General features: G+C 40.2%; 1 protein-coding gene across 4 annotated transcripts in view; it reads left to right on the forward strand.

Annotated features, from left to right (window-relative positions):
• Positions 1–22,500, forward strand: part of LOC113654060 (neogenin) — a 148,230-nt gene that overhangs the window by 116,910 nt on the left and 8,820 nt on the right. For 3 of the 4 annotated variants that reach the window (XM_047819849.1, XM_047819852.1, XM_047819850.1), the window contains exons 8-18: positions 8,984–9,203; positions 9,459–9,613; positions 9,937–10,085; positions 11,101–11,239; positions 11,899–11,948; positions 13,801–13,942; positions 14,818–14,928; positions 17,694–17,888; positions 18,081–18,176; positions 19,128–19,363; positions 22,051–22,189. In XM_047819849.1, the coding sequence (XP_047675805.1) occupies positions 8,984–9,203; positions 9,459–9,613; positions 9,937–10,085; positions 11,101–11,239; positions 11,899–11,948; positions 13,801–13,942; positions 14,818–14,928; positions 17,694–17,888; positions 18,081–18,176; positions 19,128–19,363; positions 22,051–22,189 (1,632 nt within the window). The remainder of the gene's footprint in view (positions 1–8,983; positions 9,204–9,458; positions 9,614–9,936; positions 10,086–11,100; positions 11,240–11,898; positions 11,949–13,800; positions 13,943–14,817; positions 14,929–17,693; positions 17,889–18,080; positions 18,177–19,127; positions 19,364–22,050; positions 22,190–22,500) is intronic. The other variant, XM_047819851.1, reaches the window with a different exon arrangement.

Genomic DNA, 22,500 nt, shown 5'->3' on the forward strand with positions numbered 1-22,500 from the left:
GTCCTAAAGAGAAACTGAATAGTGTCTTGAAAAAGGTCCTAAAAGATAAATCTAAGTCAACCAAGACCAAAGCTCATACTAACTAATTCTAATTAAATTAAACCTAAGACCCATACTCAGCGATTTATTACACCTCAGCCCAACCAACCAATCCAAGACCACAATCCCTACCAACTAATCATGGAGACAGCACTAATGCCCCTTTTCCACCGGAAAGAACCGTGTGCTGGTTCAGAGCTAGCGCTGGTGCTGGTTCAAAGTTGGTTCCACTGGCGAACCTTCTAAGAACCGGTTTGCCTTTCCACCGGCTAGAGTGCCGTCACAGTGCCGAGTGTGACGTCACTGTATACGTGTCACGTGTCCCAGCAACTTTAGCGCAGCGACGGCAAACACAAACACAACATCAACAATGGTGGATGTTGCTTTACTGTTAATGCTCATGGCTTTCTGAACCTACATTGGCATCCAAACGCGACGAATCCAACGTGTACGTGCAGCTCCATGTAATCTGTATAAACGGAGGTTGTAATCGATAAAGTACATAACGTTATATTATCATTAACACAGAAAAAAAATTAGCCTTAGCATGTAGCTACCTACTATCAAGTGTGCTGATAAAGTATCATATCGCGGTAAAGTAAAAGTGTATTAAACATTTGTATACTTAAGGTACATTATCAAAGGTGCTAACAGTAGCCCCGCCCACAGCCCCGGACACAAGCGGTTCTTAAGTCTAGACCAGAAACGTTTTGGTGCTACTTAAGAACCACTTTTCCTGGTTCAGAGCCGGTGCTTTGGCTGTCGAAACAGAACGAACTGGTTCTAAATTAGGCTCCGAACCAGCACTCGAACTGCCTCGGTGGAAAAGGGGCAGAAGACCCATACTAACACCACAGCCCCTTCTAATCAATACCAAGACCAAGCTCATACCAATAGTGAGACAACACCAAGACATGTAACATCCAATACCAACCCCATATTCCATACCAATCAATAATAAAGACAGCACCAAGACCCATACCAACACCACAGCCCATAGCAATCAGTACCAAGACCCTTACCAACTAATACCAAGACGAAGCTCATAATAACCAATGCTAAGACAAGAAGACCCATACGAACCAATATTAGCAACACGGCCAAACAATCTGAGACCACAGCCTATACCAACACAACAACAAGGACCACCACAGCCCATACTAATCAGCAGTAAAGTCTCATACCACCCAATAATAAGACCATACCTACACTCAGCAATACATAGACAAGACCAAGACCCATACCAAACAATACTTAGATTAAGTTCATACCAATAATAAGACAACACCAAGACCTGTATGATCTAATACTAAAGCCACAGCCTATACCAACCATTAATAAAGACAACACTAAGACCTATGCCAACAACACAGCCCATACCTACCAAAAACGAGCCCACAGCCCATACTGTACCAACCAATAAAAAGACAAGACCAAGTCTTATAATAACACTGTCTATACCAGGGGTCGGCAACCCGCAGCCAGGGGTCTTTCATCCCTCTGCTGCATCTCCCTGAAGATTTGGAAAATAAATATTTAATTTAAGTTTATTTTATTTTAGTTAGTTTTTTTTTTTTAAATGTGATTCTAAATTCTAAGATCGTGATGCTCTTATAACATTAAAATAAACCGTGTTTAATTTGTTTGTCGCTCAAAATAAGCGTCATAACTGGCGACTTGCGAAATCCGACACACAAACAGAAGAAGAAAAAAAAGACAAACAGAAACAGACACATTTTTGGTTTTCTGCAGTTAACATTTCGATGTCATGAATACGAAGAAGACTCAATTAGACATTGAACATTTTATTTGAAAGTAACCTTCAACCCAGCGTCTTTTTTTTCTAGGTTAATTCATACTGTTCAAAATATTTTTGTTTTCTTGCAGAAATTAAATTTCGTTTACTCGGTAGCAGTTCATTGATTTCATAAATGCAACACACTACAGTTCTTTCTATACTTTCCAATTCAGTTCAATTCAAGTTTATTTGTATAGCGCTTTTTACAATAGACATTGTCTCAAAGCAGCTTTACAGAACATAAACATAGTACAGAAGGTAAACATAGGAATAATAAAAGAAATAACGAATAATAAAAGAAAAAGAATTTACAGAATAAAAATTCTAGATTATTATTAGATGTATATAGTTCACAATGTGTATGTATTTATTCCCCTATGAGCAAGTCTGAGGTGACTCAGGCAGCAGTGGCAAGGAAAAACTGCCTTAAATTGGTAAAGGAAGAAACCTTGAGAGGAACCGGACTCAAGGGGGAACCCATCCTCATATGGGTGACACTGGGGGTGTGATTGTAATATACAGTCTGATAAATGTTATATTGGTGTAAGGATCATGGACTTCGGATCTCCTTAGTATCACAGAGTCTAACTGGAGATGTCTCGGGATTCTTAGAGTCGGCCTCGGCTCAGTGGACGTCCAAAGGCTTCGTCCCACAGAGGACGTTGGGAGCCGGTACAGTGTCTGGATGCCTCGGGATGGGTACAAAGAGAGAAGCAGTAGAGGGGGATTAACATATCTGCTGTTCATAAAAATGTGCAGGTCTGATGTACTGGTGCATGATATTATAGGATGTATTATGTATTATTACTTTCCATAAAGGTAAAAAAATGATATATGCAGTTATCTTCATTTTAGATGTCAAAAGGGTTTTGTGGCTCCCTGTGTTTTTTTTTTTCTGTGGGAAACGGGTCCAAATGGCTCTTTGAGTGTTTAAGGTTGAAGATCCCTGATCTATACCAAACCCATACCAACCAATACCAAGACCCATACAAACCAATATTAACACCGCAGGCCTTAACAATCAGTACCAAGACCCATACCAATCAGTACCAAGACAAAACCAAACCCATTAACCAATATCAGAGTGTAGATGCTTTTCAAAGCCAAAGTATTTCAGTGAAACATGTTGTGTATGTCAGATTACTTTAAAAAAACGTGCTCAAAGCTGGCTTTGATTCTCTGGCGTATCCTTTTCCTAAGTTTATTCACTTACTTTGGCATTTTTATTTCTTCAAACCCAAAACTGCAGAAGAATAGCAAATAGCAAATAGTAAATAAGAGTAAATAACTGACCTGCTGATGAAATAGAAGTTAAGGATGTGTTTTGTGGCACAGTAATTGTAAAATAACAGCGTACTGTAAATGGAGTTCATACTTATGTCACTAATCATCATCCCCAATTGCTCTTCTTCATAGCATTTTGTGTTTCTTTTATAAAAGCTATAAAATGGTTCAGTTGTCATTTGCAAATAATGTGATGTAGATGCCAGAAATGAAACCTTACATTGACGTTTTTTTTATCTTTTAGACAGAATTGCTAAGCCCTAGTAGTCCTTTATACCAGTCACCCGTGCTGAGACTGCTCTCTCTCTCACTCTCACTCACTCTCTCTCTCTCTCTCTCTCTCTCTCTCTCTCTCTATCTCTCTCTCTCTCTCTCTATCTCTCTCTCTCTCTCTCTCTCTCTTTGCCATATCTCTACTCTGGTCATCCTGATGATTACAGGTAAAAGCCTGTTCTTGTCAAATCTCTTCTTGTCTTACAGAGGTAGCAATTCTGCAGGCTGGTACTTCATCAATGAGCAATCAGACAGAGAATTGCTGCTGATGAGCTGTCCTGGACTGTGCAGGATTTTGAGAGCAAGGGAAAGAGGGAGGGAGACTCAGTAAGAATGTTGATATAAACTAATGACTAACGCTTGGCTACATTTGATAAGCTCTGCTTTGGATTTTTCAGTGTGGACAGAATGCAAAGTGGCAAAGTGACCTGTAACGTTTGTGGTGTAATGTCTGTTTTATTCTCCAGCTTTTTTAAAACGCAAAAAATGCACAAACCCTGGTGGCAAATGCGAGTTAGATTTTACTCCACCCTGATGATGGTGAACTGCTATTAATAGCTATATTTCTGTCATCGGTCTGCTTTTAATATCTAATCGGCAGTAAATGTTTTTCCCAGAGGAGTGGGGATTTTCTATCCACACCTCCCTTTCCTGCGATAAGACCCCCAGTGTTTTACAGGTTATGCAAACATCCTGTCAGCCACGTTCCTAACTATAACGCTCATAATGACAGTTTTCCTAAAATATGGCTTCGTAGTCTTTAGTCCACAACCCGTACCAACCCAAATAAAGAACAAAACAAACAAATATTAAAACCCATACCAAACTAAACAAGACCAAGGCTTATACGTACTATTTCAAGACAAGAGCAAGATCCAAACCAAGATCCAAACCCAGTAATATCAAGACCAATACTTAGACCAAAAAAAACCATAAAAACTAATAAAAATACAAGTGCATTACTCACAGAAAATTCAAATTCAATTTATTTGTATAGCGCTTTTAACAATTCCCATTGTCTCGAAGCAGCTTTACAGAAGTATGGAAACGGATCAAAGAAATAAATATAATAATAATAATAATAATAATAATAATAATAATAATAATAATAATAATAATAATAATAATAATAATAATATGAAGAAAAAATATACAATAAAAGTTTTAAATTAATTAAAAAAATATTCATTTAAAATACTATATATCTATACCTAATGAGCAAAGGGTAGAACGTCAGGGTTGACGAAGTAGCTCCGTAAGAAGAGACGATCAGGCTAGGAACTCTGAACACCGGGAACTCGAGGGTGGCATCGATAGATAGATAGATAGATAGATAGATAGATAGATAGATAGATAGATAGATAGATAGATAGATAGATAGATAGATAGATACTGTAGATAGATAGATAGATAGATAGATAGATAGATAGATAGATAGATAGATAGATAGATAGATAGAGAGAGAGAGAGAGAGAGAGAGAGAGAGAGAGAGAGAGAGAGAGAGAGAGAAGAAAAATTGTTAGGTATGATTGTAATCAGGTGATGGACAATGTACATTATGTGCATAGTGCAGACAGGACAGCAGTCTGGCCAGACTAGCTATGAAGGTGACACAGACATGAGGGCTTCCTGGGGTATAAAGCATCCCGCCACTCCACAGTCTGCGACCCGAACGACTTGCGACGGTGGTAAGCCGACAGCATCCAGTCATCCCAGTTCACCAAACACTCTATGCCCATGAACCCTCCAGATCTGCTCCTTTACTTTAGAAAAGCTAAACAAATGTTTTTAGCCTGGACTTAAACACTGAGTCTGTGTCCGATACCTTGACACGATTTTTTTTAGCTCTTTTATTAGTTAGATGCTCAGTACAAACGATTAGTTGCCACCCGGTCAAACCATCTTTACTAGCTGAACTAAACCGATTAATGATTGCTGGAAAATAATTAAATCGTCTTAGTTGTTTTGCAGTTTTCTTTAAAAAAAACAACAACTTATCAGCAGGTGCTTTTATCAAGACTGACTTACAATTGATCTCATTGCTCAGGGGACTAGTGGTGGCAACTCGGTAGACCTGGGATTTGAGCTTGCAACCTCCTGATCGACAGATGTGTCGGTAGATGTGTCAACACCTTAACCACAAGGCTACCACATCCTCACTCCAAGACTAGCTAAATAAGTTATCTAGTTCAAGAAAGTCAATATTTTATGTGATTGCTTTAAGTAGGTTAATAATTGACAGAATGTTTTTCGTAATTAGTTTAAGACAAAATGGGTTTGAGACCCATTTTCTCATCCTGGTGTGGGATCATCTTTGTAATTGAATCGATCGTTTCTGTAACGTGATATACATATATATATATATATATATATATATATATATATATATATATATATATATATATATATATATATATATATATATATATATATATATATATATATATATATTTCATACATCCGCCTTTTTTACAGTGGAAGGTTGGTGATATATGGTTTCATGTTACAGTACACTGAGCTATTCTGTTCTCACTGAGACCTTGATGCTCTTTTGTAGAGGTCACCTGTCAGACAGGTTTAGGGGTGATGGGAAGATGCAACACTCTCTTGCAGTTCCCACGTGTCCTGTTTGTATTTGCCCCAGACTTCAGACCTCGTTCTTTAGACATCACAGTAGTGTGTAAAACATCTAAAGTTCCATAAGGTCCATACGCTTACAAGAAAAGCTTTTATACCTGTTTTTTTAATGTTTTCATGATCTTTTAAAAATATGCACGTGTACTGTATGCTTAGGGCTTTTCTTGTGCATTAGTGTTAGTTCTCTATTATTATTATTTTTGGCTATATCTAATAACAATTAAGAATAATAGCAGAGAACTCCTCCTGTGTACTTACTCATTTCCTGAATGTAGATATATTCTCTTTAAAGAACAAAGTTTAATGCTCCACAGCAGTGGCTGTCCTGTGGAGAAAACTGTGTACAGATATTTTGTTAATGCATTATCGTTCGGGTGTGTACCCACCTCCATCCTGTGCACCCACCTGTCTCAAAGGGCTGTTAATAAATAGAGCTTCTAATATTAAACAGCATGTAGCAAGGTGACGTGGGAAGACCTGCTGCGTTAGTGATATTTCTGTCTTTGTCCTCTGTGGCCTGTTGTCATTCTCTTGCTGATCCATGACGTGTTTGGTGAGAGATACATGCTGGGAAACTGTGACCTCGACCTTTTGGGTTTGTGCACACGAGGTGGATGATTTTGGTGGTTAGGTTTTGAGCTTTTTGTGTCATGAGAGGAAACTTTGGGCTTTGGGGTGCCGCGGTCTGGTCCGGGATACAGTACAGTCTACTATTTATGTATGTTACAGTTTATATGCAAAATATATCAATTTCATGGTTTTTGGAACTTTACTGAAATGGATTTGACCTTTTTCCAAAGCTAGAATGGTGTATAAACAGATCTCAGACAGAGAAAACAATGGAAATGCCATTACTAAAAGTGAAATCCATCATTTAGAACTGGAAGAAACCCAAAAATGGAGACTTGGAAAAGAAAGAGACAACGGCAAAACGGAGGCATGATAAAGCACCTAGCTTTAGGCTTTCTAACAATCCTCGAACGTATGTCATTTTACTACATTGACTTACCAAATATATATCCTATTTCCACTTACTGAGATTCCTCAAGTGCTTGTTCGTACATTTACATTTATGGCATTTATGGCCAGAGTGACTTACAGTTTATTATTACTTCAATTTATAACTGAGCAATTGAGGGTTAAGGGCCTTGCTCAGGTGCCCAGCAGTTGCAGCTTGGTGGACCTGGGATTCAAACTCAAGACCTTCCAACCAGTACTCCAACACCTTAACCACTGGACTACCACGTTCATGAGTCAGAGTGCCGGGGCAGCTATGATACAGCATGGAGGGTTGAGGGCCTTGCTCTAGGGCCCAGCAGTGGCAGCTTGGCTGTGCTGGGCCTTGAACATCGATCCGCCAATCAACAACCCAGAGCCTTAACCAGTTGAGCCACCACTGCCCCTACATATACACACTGCCCCTATATGGGCCCCCCTCTATATGGGGGGCCCATATAGCTGAATTTGTGAAGCACTTTGATGAACAGACTCATTTTACACTTGACAGCTTTTGGGACTTGCATTCCCATCAAGCACATTGTGTTAAGCTGGACTGACAATTGTCTCATTCTATATAGTATATCCAGCAGCTTGGGTCTGCTGTTCCAATTGCAGTATAGTCAGATTAAAGGCTGCTCTTAATGACCTATCATGCTAGGAGAGGAAAGGAGCTCCACGCTGTGGTCCTTGCATGTGACAGCCTCCAGCTGGCATTAGATGGGCATCTCGTTGCCAGGCGCTTCAGGCTGGCAGCCACCTCTCGTAGCTGTCGCTCTACCGGCTTTAGCGCCAACATTCATTCATGCCGTGAATGAATACGTAGCCTACACAAAGGGTAATCCCCGACACACACGCTCCTGCTCAGGGTTCCTGTAGGATATCATAGTGTTGGCTTTTGGCATTCAACACTTGGTTTTGGCTTGAGCTGAATTTTTTTCTAGCATGTTCCACGCTTCTGTGCAAGACGCATAATTGTTGCAATTCAGTTGTTTTTTTTGTTTTTTTGATGATACTAAAATTACATCACCCACATCTGCACTTCCTCTGTGCTCATAGTTACCGCTCTGAGCTTTGCTATGAGATGCTCTTGTCTGCCTGACTGACTTTTGTTCTTGCCCATCCCACTCCAAATGAACATAATGAATTGCCTTGAGTATTCACCACGGGTCGTTTTCCAGTCTGCTGGACCTCCAGGAGAGAAAATGTGCTAGTCAGTATTCAGCAAGAAGAGCGCTCATCTCTTTCCGAGGGTTCCTGGGCTGCATGGGTGTGACTTCTGTTATTACAAACAATATAGACAGCTCCATTTGAGGTATGGACACATAAGGCTAAAGGAAAAGGGACAAAAAAAAGCAATCTGGATTTGTTTTGTTGTATTTCGTACATCACAATTATGTTGTTTTGTGTGTGTGTGTGTGTGTGTGTGTGTGTGTGTGTGTGTGTGTGTGTGTGTGTGTGTGTGTGTGTGTGTGATTACTGTAGAAATTCTCACCTCTTATAAAAGAAATGCTTTTGTGATCACAGGAAATGGGGGAAAAAACTATATTTTACTTTAATGTCAACAGCAAATGAACTTTTTTATTAATTTATTTATTTTTTGCTTTGTGCTGATATAAGATGCTTCTTCTCATCAGTCGGTGCGCTATTTGTGTGTCGTTTACGATTACTGTGGGCCTCGTGCATGCAGGTCTACTGCGTAACAGCCTCTTATATCAGCTCCATCTCTTGCGCTCTCTCACTTCATTTTCAATTTGTAGGTTTTCATTTGTCTCTTTATAGTGGACTGTTTGGTTTTGTGGTTTTTTTTGTGTGTGTCAATTTTAAGTTCTTTTTTCCCCCCCAATTTTTCTCGCCCTCCTTTCCTCCGTCCCCTCCTGTGTATCTATTATTTACCCTCCCTGTCTCCCTTCACCGTCCCTGTGATGTCGTCCCTTCTCCCTTTGTGCACCCAAGACATTGCCCTCCCCACATCTCCAGTCCCCTCACTGACCAGTGCCACTACTGACCATGTAGACTCCGGGGAGCGTTCAGGCTCCATCCCGTCACCACCGCGTGACCTTGTGGCTTCGCTCGTATCCACTCGCTTCATCAAACTCACCTGGAGGCTTCCGGCTGAGCCGCACGGAGACAACCTCACCTACTCTGTCTTCTACAGCCTTGATGGCTCCAGCAGGTATGAAACCCAGACTGCTACAAGACATGGTAGAGTATAGGGGATCATCTTGTGTGGTAAATACTCAGCTATGCAGTTTAAAGCTTTGATAACTCAGCACATGGCAACACAGCATCTTTATTTCAGTAGCGCAAGCTCAGAACTGTATCTCCTTATGCTCTCTCTCTCTCTCTCTCTCTCTCTCTCTCTCTCTCTCTCTCTCTCTCTCTCTCTCTCTCTCTCTCTCTCTCTGTCTGGCTCTTGCTCTGTGGACAGGGAGCGGGTTGAGAACACCACAGCTCCAGGAGAACTGCAGGTCACCATCGACAACCTCATCCCTGACACTAAGTACACATTCAGGGTGGTGGCGTCCAACAGAAACGGCCCGGGTGAAAGCTCTGCTCCTCTTACAGTGGCCACCCAGCCTGAAGGTAAGCCGCATGTACACACAGCCACACACACTCTGCCTTATAACCTTCACCGCAAAGAGGAGAAAATTGGCTGTGACTTCTTTCTGACGTTCTGCCTCTTCTCTCTGGAGTCAAACTGGACCCCTGTGCACAGTCCAAGTTTTACAGAAAACAAGCTGACCAGCAAACCAACACTGAAATGAACAAATGCAGGGGTTTTGCTGCCTTTCAGACTGAAGCTTACTCTGTTCGAGCTGTCGGCTTTGGCAAGGCTTGGAATGTGTGTTCAAGTTTTTTTTAATGATGAGAGATTCACGGTTTATTCCTTTATTCATGATTTCCAGTGCAGGTACCAGGACCTGCCCCCAACCTCCAGGCCGTGTCCATCACACCCTCTACTGTCACTTTGACCTGGGAGAGACCACTCACAGGGAACGGGGAGATCCAGACCTACAAACTTTACTACAGCGAGAAAGGAAAGGACGTGGAACAGGTGAGAACCGAAGGTCTAAAGAAGCTGAGTCTCAACTCACATTCTGTACTAGGTCAGAAATTTGACCTTGTCTCAAATTGCTTCTCGGCCAATATTTTTGGGTGAAGGAGGAGGAGTTTGTTCACGCTGAATACAATCTGTAAAACATGGTGGAAATTTTGGGAAGAAATGAAGAGAATGGTAATAAATGGAATTTAGGTTCAATGGAATAACGGATGAAGAAAAGGCGATTGTTTATAGTGACAGTGTGTGTGTAACTACACAACACTGTTCTTTACCGTTACATGGCATGTTAGTGTGTCCCAGTACGTACATACACTTTAACTACACACGTATGTAAAAAGTATTTCTCATCACAAAAAAAAAAAATTAATGCACAGTGTAAAGTCTAAGACACAGTATTGATTTGAACCTTTGAGAATATACCTTGTGTGTGTGTGTGTGCGTGTGTGTGTATTTGTGCTTGTGTCCATATGTGTGCATCTGTGTGTGCATGTATCTGTGTGTGCATGCGAGTGTCCGTCTGTGTGTGTGTGTGTGTGTGTGTGTGTGTGTGTGTGTCAGTGTGTGTGTCTGTATGTATTTGTGCTTGTGTCCATGTGTGTGCATCTGTGTGTGCATGTATCTGTGTGTGCATGCGAGTGTCTGTCTGTGTGTCTGTGTGTGTGTTTGTGTGTGTGTGTGTCAGTGTGTGTGTGTGTATGTATTTGTGCTTGTGTCCATGTGTGTGCATCTGTGTGTGCATGTGAGTGTCTGTCTGTGTGTCAGTGTGTGTGTGTGTGTGTGTGTGTGTATTTGTGCTTGTGTCCATGTGTGTGCATCTGTGTGTGCATGTGTCTGTGTGTGCATGCGAGTGTCTGTGTGTCAGTGTGTGTGTGTATGTATTTGTGCGTGCATGTATGAGTGTGTGTGTATATTTTAAAGGCCTCTTTTAAGGCTCATTTGTTTGGTGTGCTCTCTCTCTCTCTCTCTCTCTCTCTCTCTCTCTCTCTCTCTCTCTCTCTCTCTCTCTCAGGACACAGATGTTGTCGGTTTGTCTTACACAATGACAGGACTGAAGAAGTTCACGCTGTACAGTTTCAGAGTCGTGGCTTACAACAAGCATGGCCCTGGAGTGTCTACAGATGACCTGCTGGTCCACACCCTTTCTGACGGTATCTTTATTTCATTGTTTGATAACGATAACTGATTTAATGCTCACACTTTTACACCGAACGAACTCTCTTACCTCAACGTATCTCAAATATACTCTACAGTAGTTGTTATTCTATGATAGTGTAGCGTTAATATTATCTTCAAGCGATCGAGCTTATTGCTCTGGGGTGAAGAGGCAGATGAGTGTTGTCACTACAGGACCTTAGGGAAGTCAGGGAGAGCGTGACAGCTGGTGTATGTCATACAGCTGTGAAAGGAATTGGGGGGGGGGTGTTTGGGTAAGATTCTTAAATTAGTGAGCAAGTGAAGAAAATCTTTATAAGCTCCTACAAAATAAAGTCTTGCTTTCTCACTTTCTTTTTTCCCCTCTTGCTGCAAAAACACACACCCAGGAGCAGTGATTTCGCTCCAGCGGTGCTGCTTCATATCTTCATATCTCGACAGGCAACACGTAGCTTCAGTGTAATTAAAAAAACACAGTGGAATCTAATCCCAAATCTAATCCAAATCTAAGGATTTTGAATAACATGCACTGTAAGGAATCTGTTTTTTTTTTTTTAGTTAATCCTGTGGGTACAAACGAACAGAGTGATGATTATGATTTATTTAAATTTTTTTTTTTATTTAACTATTATATCGTATATTCTGCTTGTTGCAGTACCAGGCGCCGCACCTCAAAACGTCTCGCTCGAAGTGCAGAACTCGAGGGTAAGTGCCTCTTATCGTGTCATGTACAGTAACATGCTGAACAATTGGCCCCGTTCACACTGCAGGTAAAATTCAATTCAATTCAATTCAAGTTTATTTGTATAGCGCTTTTTACAATAGACATTGTCTCAAAGCAGCTTTACAGAACATAAACACAGAGCAGAAGGTAAACATAATTAATGATAAAGGAAATAACGAATAATAAAAGAAATAAGAATTTACAGAATAAAAATTCCTGGTTATTATTAGATGTATATAGTTCACAATGTGTATGTATTTATTCCCCTATGAGCACGTCTGAGATGACTCAGGCAGCAGTGGCAAGGAAAAACTCCCTTAAATTGGTAAAGGAAGAAACCTTGAGAGGAACCGGACTCAAGGGGGAACCCATCCTCATATGGGTGACACTGGGGGTGTGATTGTAATATACAGTCAGTTAAATGTTGTATTGGTGTAAGGATCATGGACAAATCCGATTTGAAAAGTGGCCCAAATCCGATTTTTTTGGGGTCGAGTGACCAGGTCAGGCTTCTTCAGGAGTAGTGTGAACACTCAGATCTGGGCCAATTCCATATGTGGTCCTGAATCAGACCCAAATCTCATTTTTCCAATGTGGCCGCTGTGTGAACAGCCGAGGCGGATTTGATGCGACATTTACGTCAATCTACATCGACATTCGTCACAATAATGCGCCGCCGCATTTTTTTTTCTTAACACACACACGTTACCAGTCACGTTTGTGTCACGTTTTCGCCCACGCAAAAAAAAAAAATAAAAGTTTTCGCGGGAATTTTTTTTTTTTTTTGCGCGGGCGAAAACGTGACTGGTAACGTGTGTGTGTTAAGAGTGTTATATAAAGTGGTTACGTGAACCAGCTCATAATGTTTGCATCGAATACATTACATGATATGTTTGCTTGCACCAGATGATACAATACTTCCTCCACAACCTCGCCGACTTTTTAGCGCAAAGGCGTGCTGCGTGTGACGTCATCGTTATCGTTCGTTTTTGCATGCGGGTCAGTTCGAAATAGCAAACGGTTCACACTGGTATCTGATATAGGCCACATTTTAATGTGATAATGTGAACAGCCAAACAAAAAAAATCTGATCTGAGCAAAATATCCGAATTGAGCATTAAGACTTGCGGTGTGAACGTGGCCTTACATATAGAATTATACATAGCTTTATCATCTTGTTCTAACTCTGTCTAATATCTCGAGAAAGTCTAGCGAACATCTCGTCTTCGCGGTGCAGTCGGATGTCGATCCGTTTCTGCGTCTTTCTCCCGAGAGCTCACCGATTTCCTCCCGTTAAAAAAAAACAAACTTAAACTCGCTCGTTAATATGCACCGGCGCCTTTAGGCGAGCTCAAGGCAGGTAAAATGATTTGCTTCAGATATCTTTGTGTCTAAACATAGCTACAGACAGCAGGTATCTCCTGATACATTACTCTGTTCTCATTAAAAAGCGAAGCCGACCCGAGCGGAGCGGAGCAGAAGTTTTCAGATGTTGTAATAAGAGTTCAAATGTTTTGTGTCCTTCTGGTTAGTATCCGTCCTTCTGGTAAGTTTTTAACGAAGGATTCTGATCATGGTTCAATTCGTCGTCATCCGTATACTGCGTCTTGTAGATGTGAGACACCTAAAGTGTAGGACCGTGTCTGAAATATCAAGCTACGTTTATAGGTATTTTCTATAAAGCAATGAATCGATCTGAGAAACGCACGGCATTCGAAACGAGGGAAAAAATGACTAGAAATGTTTCCCACCATTTTCACACTGGGGCTTTAACTATATTATTATTATGACTATTGTGTTTATTCACAGTTCTTGTACTTTTTTCTAACGCAGAGCATTATGGTACGATGGCAGCCTCCACCTCCTGGCGCTCAGAACGGGGAGCTGACAGGTTATAAGATCCGCTACAGGAAAGCTGGGAGGAAAGGAGATGCAGCTGAGATCGTAACTAATCAACTCTTTCAGCTTATTGATGGTGGGTTTAAAAACCAGTACTAACCACTATAGGGTCATAAAGGTGTAGTTTAGTTTTATTGCTTCTGAGTATATGTACGGTACTGTGCAAAAGTTTTAGGCAGGTGTGAAAAAACGCTGTAAACTAAGAATGCTTTCAAAAATGGAAGTGTTAAACATTTATTTTCATAAATGAACAAAATGCAGTGAACGAACAAAAGAGACATCTAAATCTAATCAATATTTGGTGTGACCAGAATTTGCCTTCAAAACAGCAGCAGTTCTTCTAGGTACACTCGCACACGGTTTGTGAAGGAACTCGGCCGGTAGGTCGTTCCAGACATCTTGGAGAACTGACCACAGATCTTCTGTGGATGTCGGCTTTCTCACATCCTTCTGTCTCTTCATGTAATCCCAGACACATTCGATGATGTCGAGATCAGGGCTCTGTGGGGGCCGTGCCATCGCTTCATGCAGTAACACCAAATATTGATCTGATTTAAATTTTTCTTTTGTTTGCTCATTTTGCATTTTGTAAATTGACAGAAATAAAGACTCGTTATTTATATTTCTGAAAGCTTTCTTTGTTTATAGCATTTTTTCACACCTGCCTAAAACCTTTGCACAGTACTGTATATACTGTATATATATATATATACACAGTATATATACTGTATATATACACAGTACTATATATATATATATATATATATATATATATATATATATATATATATATATATTAAACAGTTTCTATCAAAAGAAAAAATCTATTATTGTTTGTTTTGTTTTTATCCCGTGTATAGCCCAATTCTCTATTTCTCTTTGTTTAGTCATTGCTTAGTGGAATTTTACTGCAACTACAGTCGCTATAGTGTGTGTTGTGTCTTGCTGTAGGTTTGGAAAGAGGAACCGAGTACTCGTTCCGGCTGTCCGCCATCACGGTGAACGGCAGCGGCCCGTCGACCGAGTGGATCTCCGCAGAAACCTTCGAGAACGATTTGGACGGTAAGAAAGCCGCTGACTGGCGTAATCCCGCAGTTATGTACAGAAATATTTTATTCCCTTCATCTTAAACGTTGACCGTTCGGCAGAGACGACGCCGAAACCTGGCTCTCCTTGACCAAGGTCTCTTCACTGCCTTTTTTTTTTTTTTCTTTTCCAGAAGATAGAAGTGCAAACTTCGTATTATTGATGAATGTGTTGGTTTTCCTGGCATGTAAGAGAGAAGGAGTTTATTAAACACAGATCAAATAAAGGCACGCAGGTAGACGTACCTCATCAATACTGAAAGACGTGTTGAATAATTCATCAGAGCATTTTTTCCCCCTCTGTGCTCACAAGTCTATAAATCTCGAAGGTCCTGACTGATTCTGACAGCAGCGTTGTTTGTAATCGGTTCTGCATATCAGAAATAGGACGTCTGGAAAGGAAAGGCTCTGTATTTTTATGGGTTAAATGTTGGCCGTTTGTCATTCTGTCTAAAGTTCTTACGAATTTTCTGAAGGCTCGGAGAATTTAGAATTTAGAAATAGAGCTTTAGTTTCACACAACATTTCTAGACACGGTCAATTACCTTCACTGGGACATATGTTAGCTTAGTGGTTAGCATGTTGGTCTCACACCTCCTGGATTGTGGGTTCAGGAACTGAAGCATGTTGCCACTGCTGGGCCCTTGAGCAAGGCCCTCAACCCTCCCTGCTCCAGGGGCGCTGTATCATAGCTGCCCCTGCACCCTGACCCCAACCTCCTCAGATGGGGTATGTGAAGAAAAGAATTCCACTGTGCTGTAATGTATATGTGGTGATAATAAAGGCTTTCATGCCCCGTTCTATTCTATTCTATTCTATTCTAAAATTGACACGCACAAAAAAAAACACAAAATACAGAACATTTTACCTACATGGGGCAGTGGTGGCTAAACTGGTTAAGGCAGTTGTTGGTTGTTGTTGGTTGTTGATCAGAGGATTAGGGTTCAAGGGGTTCAAGGCCCAGACCAGCCGAGCTGCCACTGCTGGGCCCTTGAGCAAGGCCCTCAACCCTCCCTGCTCCAGGGGTGCTGTATCCTAGCTGCCCCTGCACCCTGACCCCAACCTCCTCAGATGGGGTATGTGAAGAAAAGAATTCCACTGTGCTGTAATCAATATGTGGTGATAATAAAGGCTTTCATGCCCCGTTCTATCTATCTATCTATCTATCTATCTATCTATCTATCTATCTATCTATCTATCTGTCTGTCTGTCTGTCTGTCTGTCTGTCTGTCTGTCTGTCTGTCTGTCTGTCTGTCTGTCTATCTATCTATCTACCAATCTATCTATTTGAATTTAACCCTATTTATCCCTAATGAGAATACCTGAGGTGACTGTGGCAAGATGGTATGAGGAAGAAGCCTTCAGAGAAACCAGACTCAATAGGGATGTTGTAGCCTGATTGGCATTTCTAAATCATCAGCATTATGTGAATTTATATATATATAAATTTATATATATATAAAAATGTAAATGTGATTCTGCCCTCAGGCAATATTTCAGCTTTACGTTTTAAGCCCAAATGACGTCAGCTGTCATCAGTATGTGAGGACATTAAAGATATAGTCATTAAAGATGCAAAACGTAGCAGAGACGATTGAAATGTAATATCTAGTTGCTTTAGTACAAGTATGGATTCCTCTCCACTGTACTCCATTTCCTAGTTATGTTCTTCAGCAACATATCTCTTCGACTGAGACACCGTCCTTATACACTCTACAGTACATCATGTGGCAGGACATCATCTACGTCAAGAGCTTCGGTTACCGTTCAAGTCAAACATCAAAATGTGGAAACGGTGTGATGTCTTTGACTTGAACTGTGATATTGTTGTTTGCTGGTTTGAGTATTTCAGAAACTGCTGATCTCCTGGGATTTTAACAGACAGCAGTATTTAGGAGTTCAAAAAAACAAGAAGAAAAAAAACATGTTGATAAGAAAGTCCAGATTGGTGAATCTCGGTGAACACAGAAGCACCAGACAGATCCTGAGCAATCTTTCTTTTTTTTTTTCCCAAGAGAGTGTGAGGAATAGTCCACCATGTAATATGTTTATGCAGTGGTTCCCATGATTCAATTCAGTATTATTTGTATAGCGTTTTTAACACTAGTCTAATCTAATCTAAAGTCGTCTTCTTCTGGACCTACTTGGAATCCATCCTGACGCCGTACCCCTGTTTGGAGTCTCGTCACTTGGTGCTGCACTCTGCTGGTTATAGATCAGCCCATGTCTCATGGGATTACTGTGGATAGAAGCACTTGAAGACAATCTTTGGACTGTCTTTGAGGTAATGTCTTCATCAGCTTCATCAGGTCTTCAACATTTGAAGGCTTCAGCAGGAAGGAAGTCTTAAGTATGTTATGATGTAAATGACTCTGACCTGTTGGTTCCTCAGGAGCTCTTTGGTTCCACAATCCCACTCATTATTTACCATTGACATTATTTCTTGTCCAGTGTCACCCAAATGAGGATGAGGTTCACTTCTGAGACTGGTTCCTCTCAAGGTTTCTTCCTTATATCATCTCAGGGAGTTTGTTAGAGATGTTAGAGATAAATAACGTCCTTTTGAACTTTCTAATTTTTAATCTGTTCTCTAAAGCTGCTTTGAGACAATGAGAGTTGTTAAACACGTTATACAGAAAAACTGAATTGAATTGAATTGAATTGAAGAGTGGACATACATGTGCCCCTGATATCCGAGCACACACCATAAACCCTGCTGACACTTAATGCGTTATATTCCAGAGTCTCAGGTACCTGGAGTGCCCAGTTCGCTGCATGTGCGTCCACTGGTGAATAGCATCGTGGTGAGTTGGACACCTCCAGAAAATCAGGACATTGTGGTGAGAGGCTACAGCATTGGCTATGGGATCGGCAGTCCCCACTCTCAGACCATTAAAGTGGACTACAAGCAGCGCTACTACAGCATTGAAAACCTGGGTGAGCCTCTTGCTTTCAAAGTGCATTATGGGTGATTTTCCTAATTACACTTCTTCAAGTGATGATATGTTTAAAAAAAAAAAAACTTTAAAATGCTACCTTTAAAAAAGTAATTGACTAATTTGTAAGTGGAATTGAATAAGGAAAGAAAAGTGTGTGTTATGGGACAGTGATTTATTTCTTGGTGCCTAGACCCAAGTTCGCACTATGTGCTCACTCTGAAGGCCTTCAACAACATGGGAGAGGGAATACCTGTGTACGAGAGCGCCATCACCAGGCCCCAGTCAGGTATACGATTCTCATTTATCATTTCTCGGATATTAATTTATCCAAATACCTGAATATATATCTGAATATCTGAAAGACCAAAAGGGTCATAACTATTAAATTTTTAAAGGATTAGAATAAAACCTTTAGTGTTTGCAGGGAGATAAAAACATTTGGAGTTCAATTCGATTCTCATCCTCCAGACACTCAGGAATCTGCCTATAGCTTTACAATCGCAGCAGTTCTTCCCCGTCTGTCAGCTGGTTTGATGTATTTGTATCTATAAGAAAGAAGTTCTTCTCCTTTCCTAGCACCACTCTTGTGGCATCTATCTCTCTTTCTGTCTCAGCTGATCTAGAAAAGAAACAAAGAGGAAGGATGAGAGAGAGCGCTCTTGCAAGAACCCCCGCTGACCTGTCACGACTAACATCAGTTCGCCTCAAAAGTTTGGAAAGTCTTTAGGGACGGATGTTAGAGCATAACACATCGGCAACACCCTGACCTAGAAATAAACAGCGAGTTGGCAGACAGACTTCGTTTTTTAAATGGTTATGGCGTTTGTATCCGTGAACGTCGGCTGCGTCTGATATGATCACGGGGTCCTTTTATGATGCGGATTAATTTTTTGTTCTTACCCGGTATACAGTATCAGACGCCACTACACGGAGAATATTTTTAGCATTCTTGTTCAGTTGTAGATCCGGAGATATTTGCCTCTGCTTATAAGCGCGCTGCTGTCGTAAACCTTTTCAGTATTTGTTCTTTTACAGAGAAGATTGGTTTTCTGTCTCTAACAGTATCTCTCTTTTTTCTTTTTTGTCCTCCTGATGTTATATTCATCCCCACTCATTTACATGCCATCCTGCTTCTTCCATCATTATGCTGTTGATGCTTTTTTTTTTTCTTTTTTTAATTCATTGCTTCTTTCATGCTCTTTTGTTTGCATTTGAATACCATGTTTGCTGCTGCCAGGTCCCATAGAGCCAGATATTGATTTATTTAAAATATATCATCATACCCCCCACACCCCAGCACCCGAGCCTTCCCCCATGCTCCCCCCAGTGGGCGTGCAAGCCTCCGTCATCAGCCACGACGCCGTGAAAGTCTCCTGGGCTGATAACTCGCTGTCCAAGAACCAGAAGATCACCGACTCCAGATATTACACAGTCCGCTGGAAGACCAACATCCCGGCCAACACCAAGTATAAGGTACTACAATGCAGACACATTTATTTATTTAATAAAACACTGGATATCATCACTTTGTTGTGCGTACACGTAAGGGCCACGACTTTCTACCAATTTCTGTTTTCAAATGCATACAGTGCCTCCAAGTGGACAAGTGGTAAAAATGCATTGAAATGATAAAAATATCCAGCTACGTATTTCAACCATGGTGGTGATCAGGGCCAATAATTTAGTCTTAGTATGTTTGAACATTTTACTGTCTAAACATAATAAATTAGGATCATGTTCGCTTACCATAGATGGATGGATGGATAGATAGATAGATAGATAGATAGATAGATAGATAGATAGATAGATAGATAGATAGATAGATAGATAGACTTGCTAAAGATAGATAGATAGAGATAGATAGATAGATAGATAGATAGATAGATAGATAGAGATAGATAGATAGATAGATAGATAGATAGATAGATAGATAGATAGATAGATAGATAGATAGATAGATAGATAGACCTGCTAAAGATAGATTGATAGATAGATAGACTTGCTAAAGATAGATAGATGGATGGATGGATGGATGGATGGATAGATAGATAGACTTGCTATAGATAGATAGATAGATAGATAGATAGATAGATAGATAGATAGATAGATAGATAGATAGATAGATAGATAGACTTGCTAAAGATAGATAGATAGATAGATAGATAGATAGATAGATAGATAGATAGATAGATAGATAGATAGACTTGCTAAAGATAGATAGATAGACTTGCTAAAGATAGATAGATGGATGGATGGATGGATGGATAGATAGATAGACTTGCTAAAGATAGATAGATAGATAGATAGATAGATAGATAGATAGATAGATAGATAGATAGACAGACTTGCTAAAGATAGATAGATAGATAGATAGATAGATAGATAGATAGATAGATAGATAGATAGATAGATAGATAGATAGATAGATAGACTTGCTAAAGATAGATAGATAGATAGATAGATAGATAGATAGATAGATAGATAGATAGATAGATAGACCTGCTAAAGAAAGATAGCTAAACCTGTTACTAATTATGACACGTTCTTTTAAAGACTGTGATTAATTGGTTGTCGAATTAAAAAACAAAAAAGCAGCGATATTATAAACCTTCACTTTGTCTCTAAATCTCAAAGATATTTGAGGTGATTAGATTAGATTAGATTAGATTAGATTAGATTAGATTAGATTAGATTCAACTTTATTGTCATTACACATGTACAAGTACAAGGCAACGAAATGCAGTTTAGGTCTAACCAGAGTGCAATAGCAGTAAGTGCAGGATATACAGTGTTTACAAGATTTAAATGAGTTAAATAAAGTAGTAATATAGACGTAATTTACAGATGTGTGTGTACTATGAACATAATATACAGACGGCTATAATTATAACTGAAATTTACAGAAGGATGTAACAAAATATATGGCTATTATTATAAACAGTAATTTACAGATGTGTATGTACTATAAATATAATATACAGATGAATCTATATGTACTATGAATATAGTACGCTGATCCGGCTCAGTGCGTTGCAGACATCTGTGGAGGAGAGTATTATTGGAGGGTGGTCAGCCGAGGGTTTGAGCTTGGTGGCAGTATCTCTGTTGTCTCTCTCAAAACGAGCATAAAAGTCATTAAAGCTCATTCAAGAAGAGGACATCAGTGGTAGCGGGGGTGGAGTGGGAGGATTCGTAATCACTGATGGCCTGGATGCCTTGCCACATGCGTCGAGGGTCCGAGTTGGAAAAATGCTCCTCTATCTACTGCTTGTAGCAGTGCTTGGCCTCTTTGATGCCCCTCTTCAGGTTAGCTCTGGATATGCTGTAGGCCTGTGCATCACCTGATCTGAGGGCAGTATTGCGTGCCTTCAACAGGAGGCGCACCTCCTTGTTCATCCATGGCTTCTGATTTGGGTATCGTGTAGGGTTTACGTTCGTAACCGATCGTATAAGAGATGTTCTAACATCCGTATGTTATAAATGTAATGTAATGTAAATGTAAACGTCTCTGACAGAGAGCAGAAATGTCATAGAGACAAACGCTATGGTTTCTGCCTCTGTGGCATTAAAGGCATTAGAGTCTCACTAAATGACATAATGACAGAATATATATAAAGTCACTAATATGAGGTCACAAACATAATCCCGATCTAATCTGTATCACCTTATTAACTCACTATCATTATTAAATATTGTATACAACACATTTCTTCTCCCTCTTCATCTTTCAGTCATTTTCTCCTCTGATAAAGAAACTCTTCATCCTCACAAGTCCTCCTCACTACTCCTAACACTTTCTGACCTTATGAGCCCTTTTACAATTTCGTGACTAGGAGCAACAATTTGCACTAAGAGTTTTTTTTTTTTAAATACGGGGCCTAAGCAGTTAAGGGCCTTACTCGGGGGCCCAAAGTGGCAGCTTGGTGCACCAGGGATTCCTATTGGTAGTCCACTAGGCTAATCACTAGCTTACCACTTCACTATATGCAAACATAGCACATAAATTTAGCACATAAAGTCATATTTTTTTAATTAATTTATTTATTTTTTATAAAACTCAGAGTTTCAATATTTCCAGAAGAGGTAAGAAGTAAATAAGCTATGGCAGATCGTATGTGCAGAAGATGTTTGGCTTAGCATGTGTTCTGCTTTGTGTACAGGTTGCCAACACCACCACTCTAACATACACCGTAACAAACCTGAAGCCCAACACGCTGTATGAGTTCTCGGTCATGGTGACTAAGGGCCGGCGCAGCAGCACATGGAGCATGACCGCTCACGGGACCACCTTGGAGACACGTAAGAAGTTCACCTGGGACCTTCTGAATATAGTTCTGACTCACTGTGCGTCTCTGTGGATGACAAACAGCATGCGGTATACCAATGGCGAAAGTTTGATTTTGACATTGGTGGGGACATAATTTATTTGACATTGGTGGGGACATAATTTATTTGACATTGGTGGAGACATAATTTATTTGACATTGGTGGGGACAACATTCCCCGTATTCTGTGCATAAAACTGTTGTTATAAGAATACTTTCTTCCTCACATACCGGTAACCTGCATATTAATCACGTTGCATATTGCTTCATACAACGGAATATAGC

This window comes from Tachysurus fulvidraco, chromosome 10 (genome assembly GCF_022655615.1).
Source record: "Tachysurus fulvidraco isolate hzauxx_2018 chromosome 10, HZAU_PFXX_2.0, whole genome shotgun sequence".
Taxonomy (NCBI): Eukaryota; Metazoa; Chordata; class Actinopteri; order Siluriformes; family Bagridae; genus Tachysurus; species Tachysurus fulvidraco.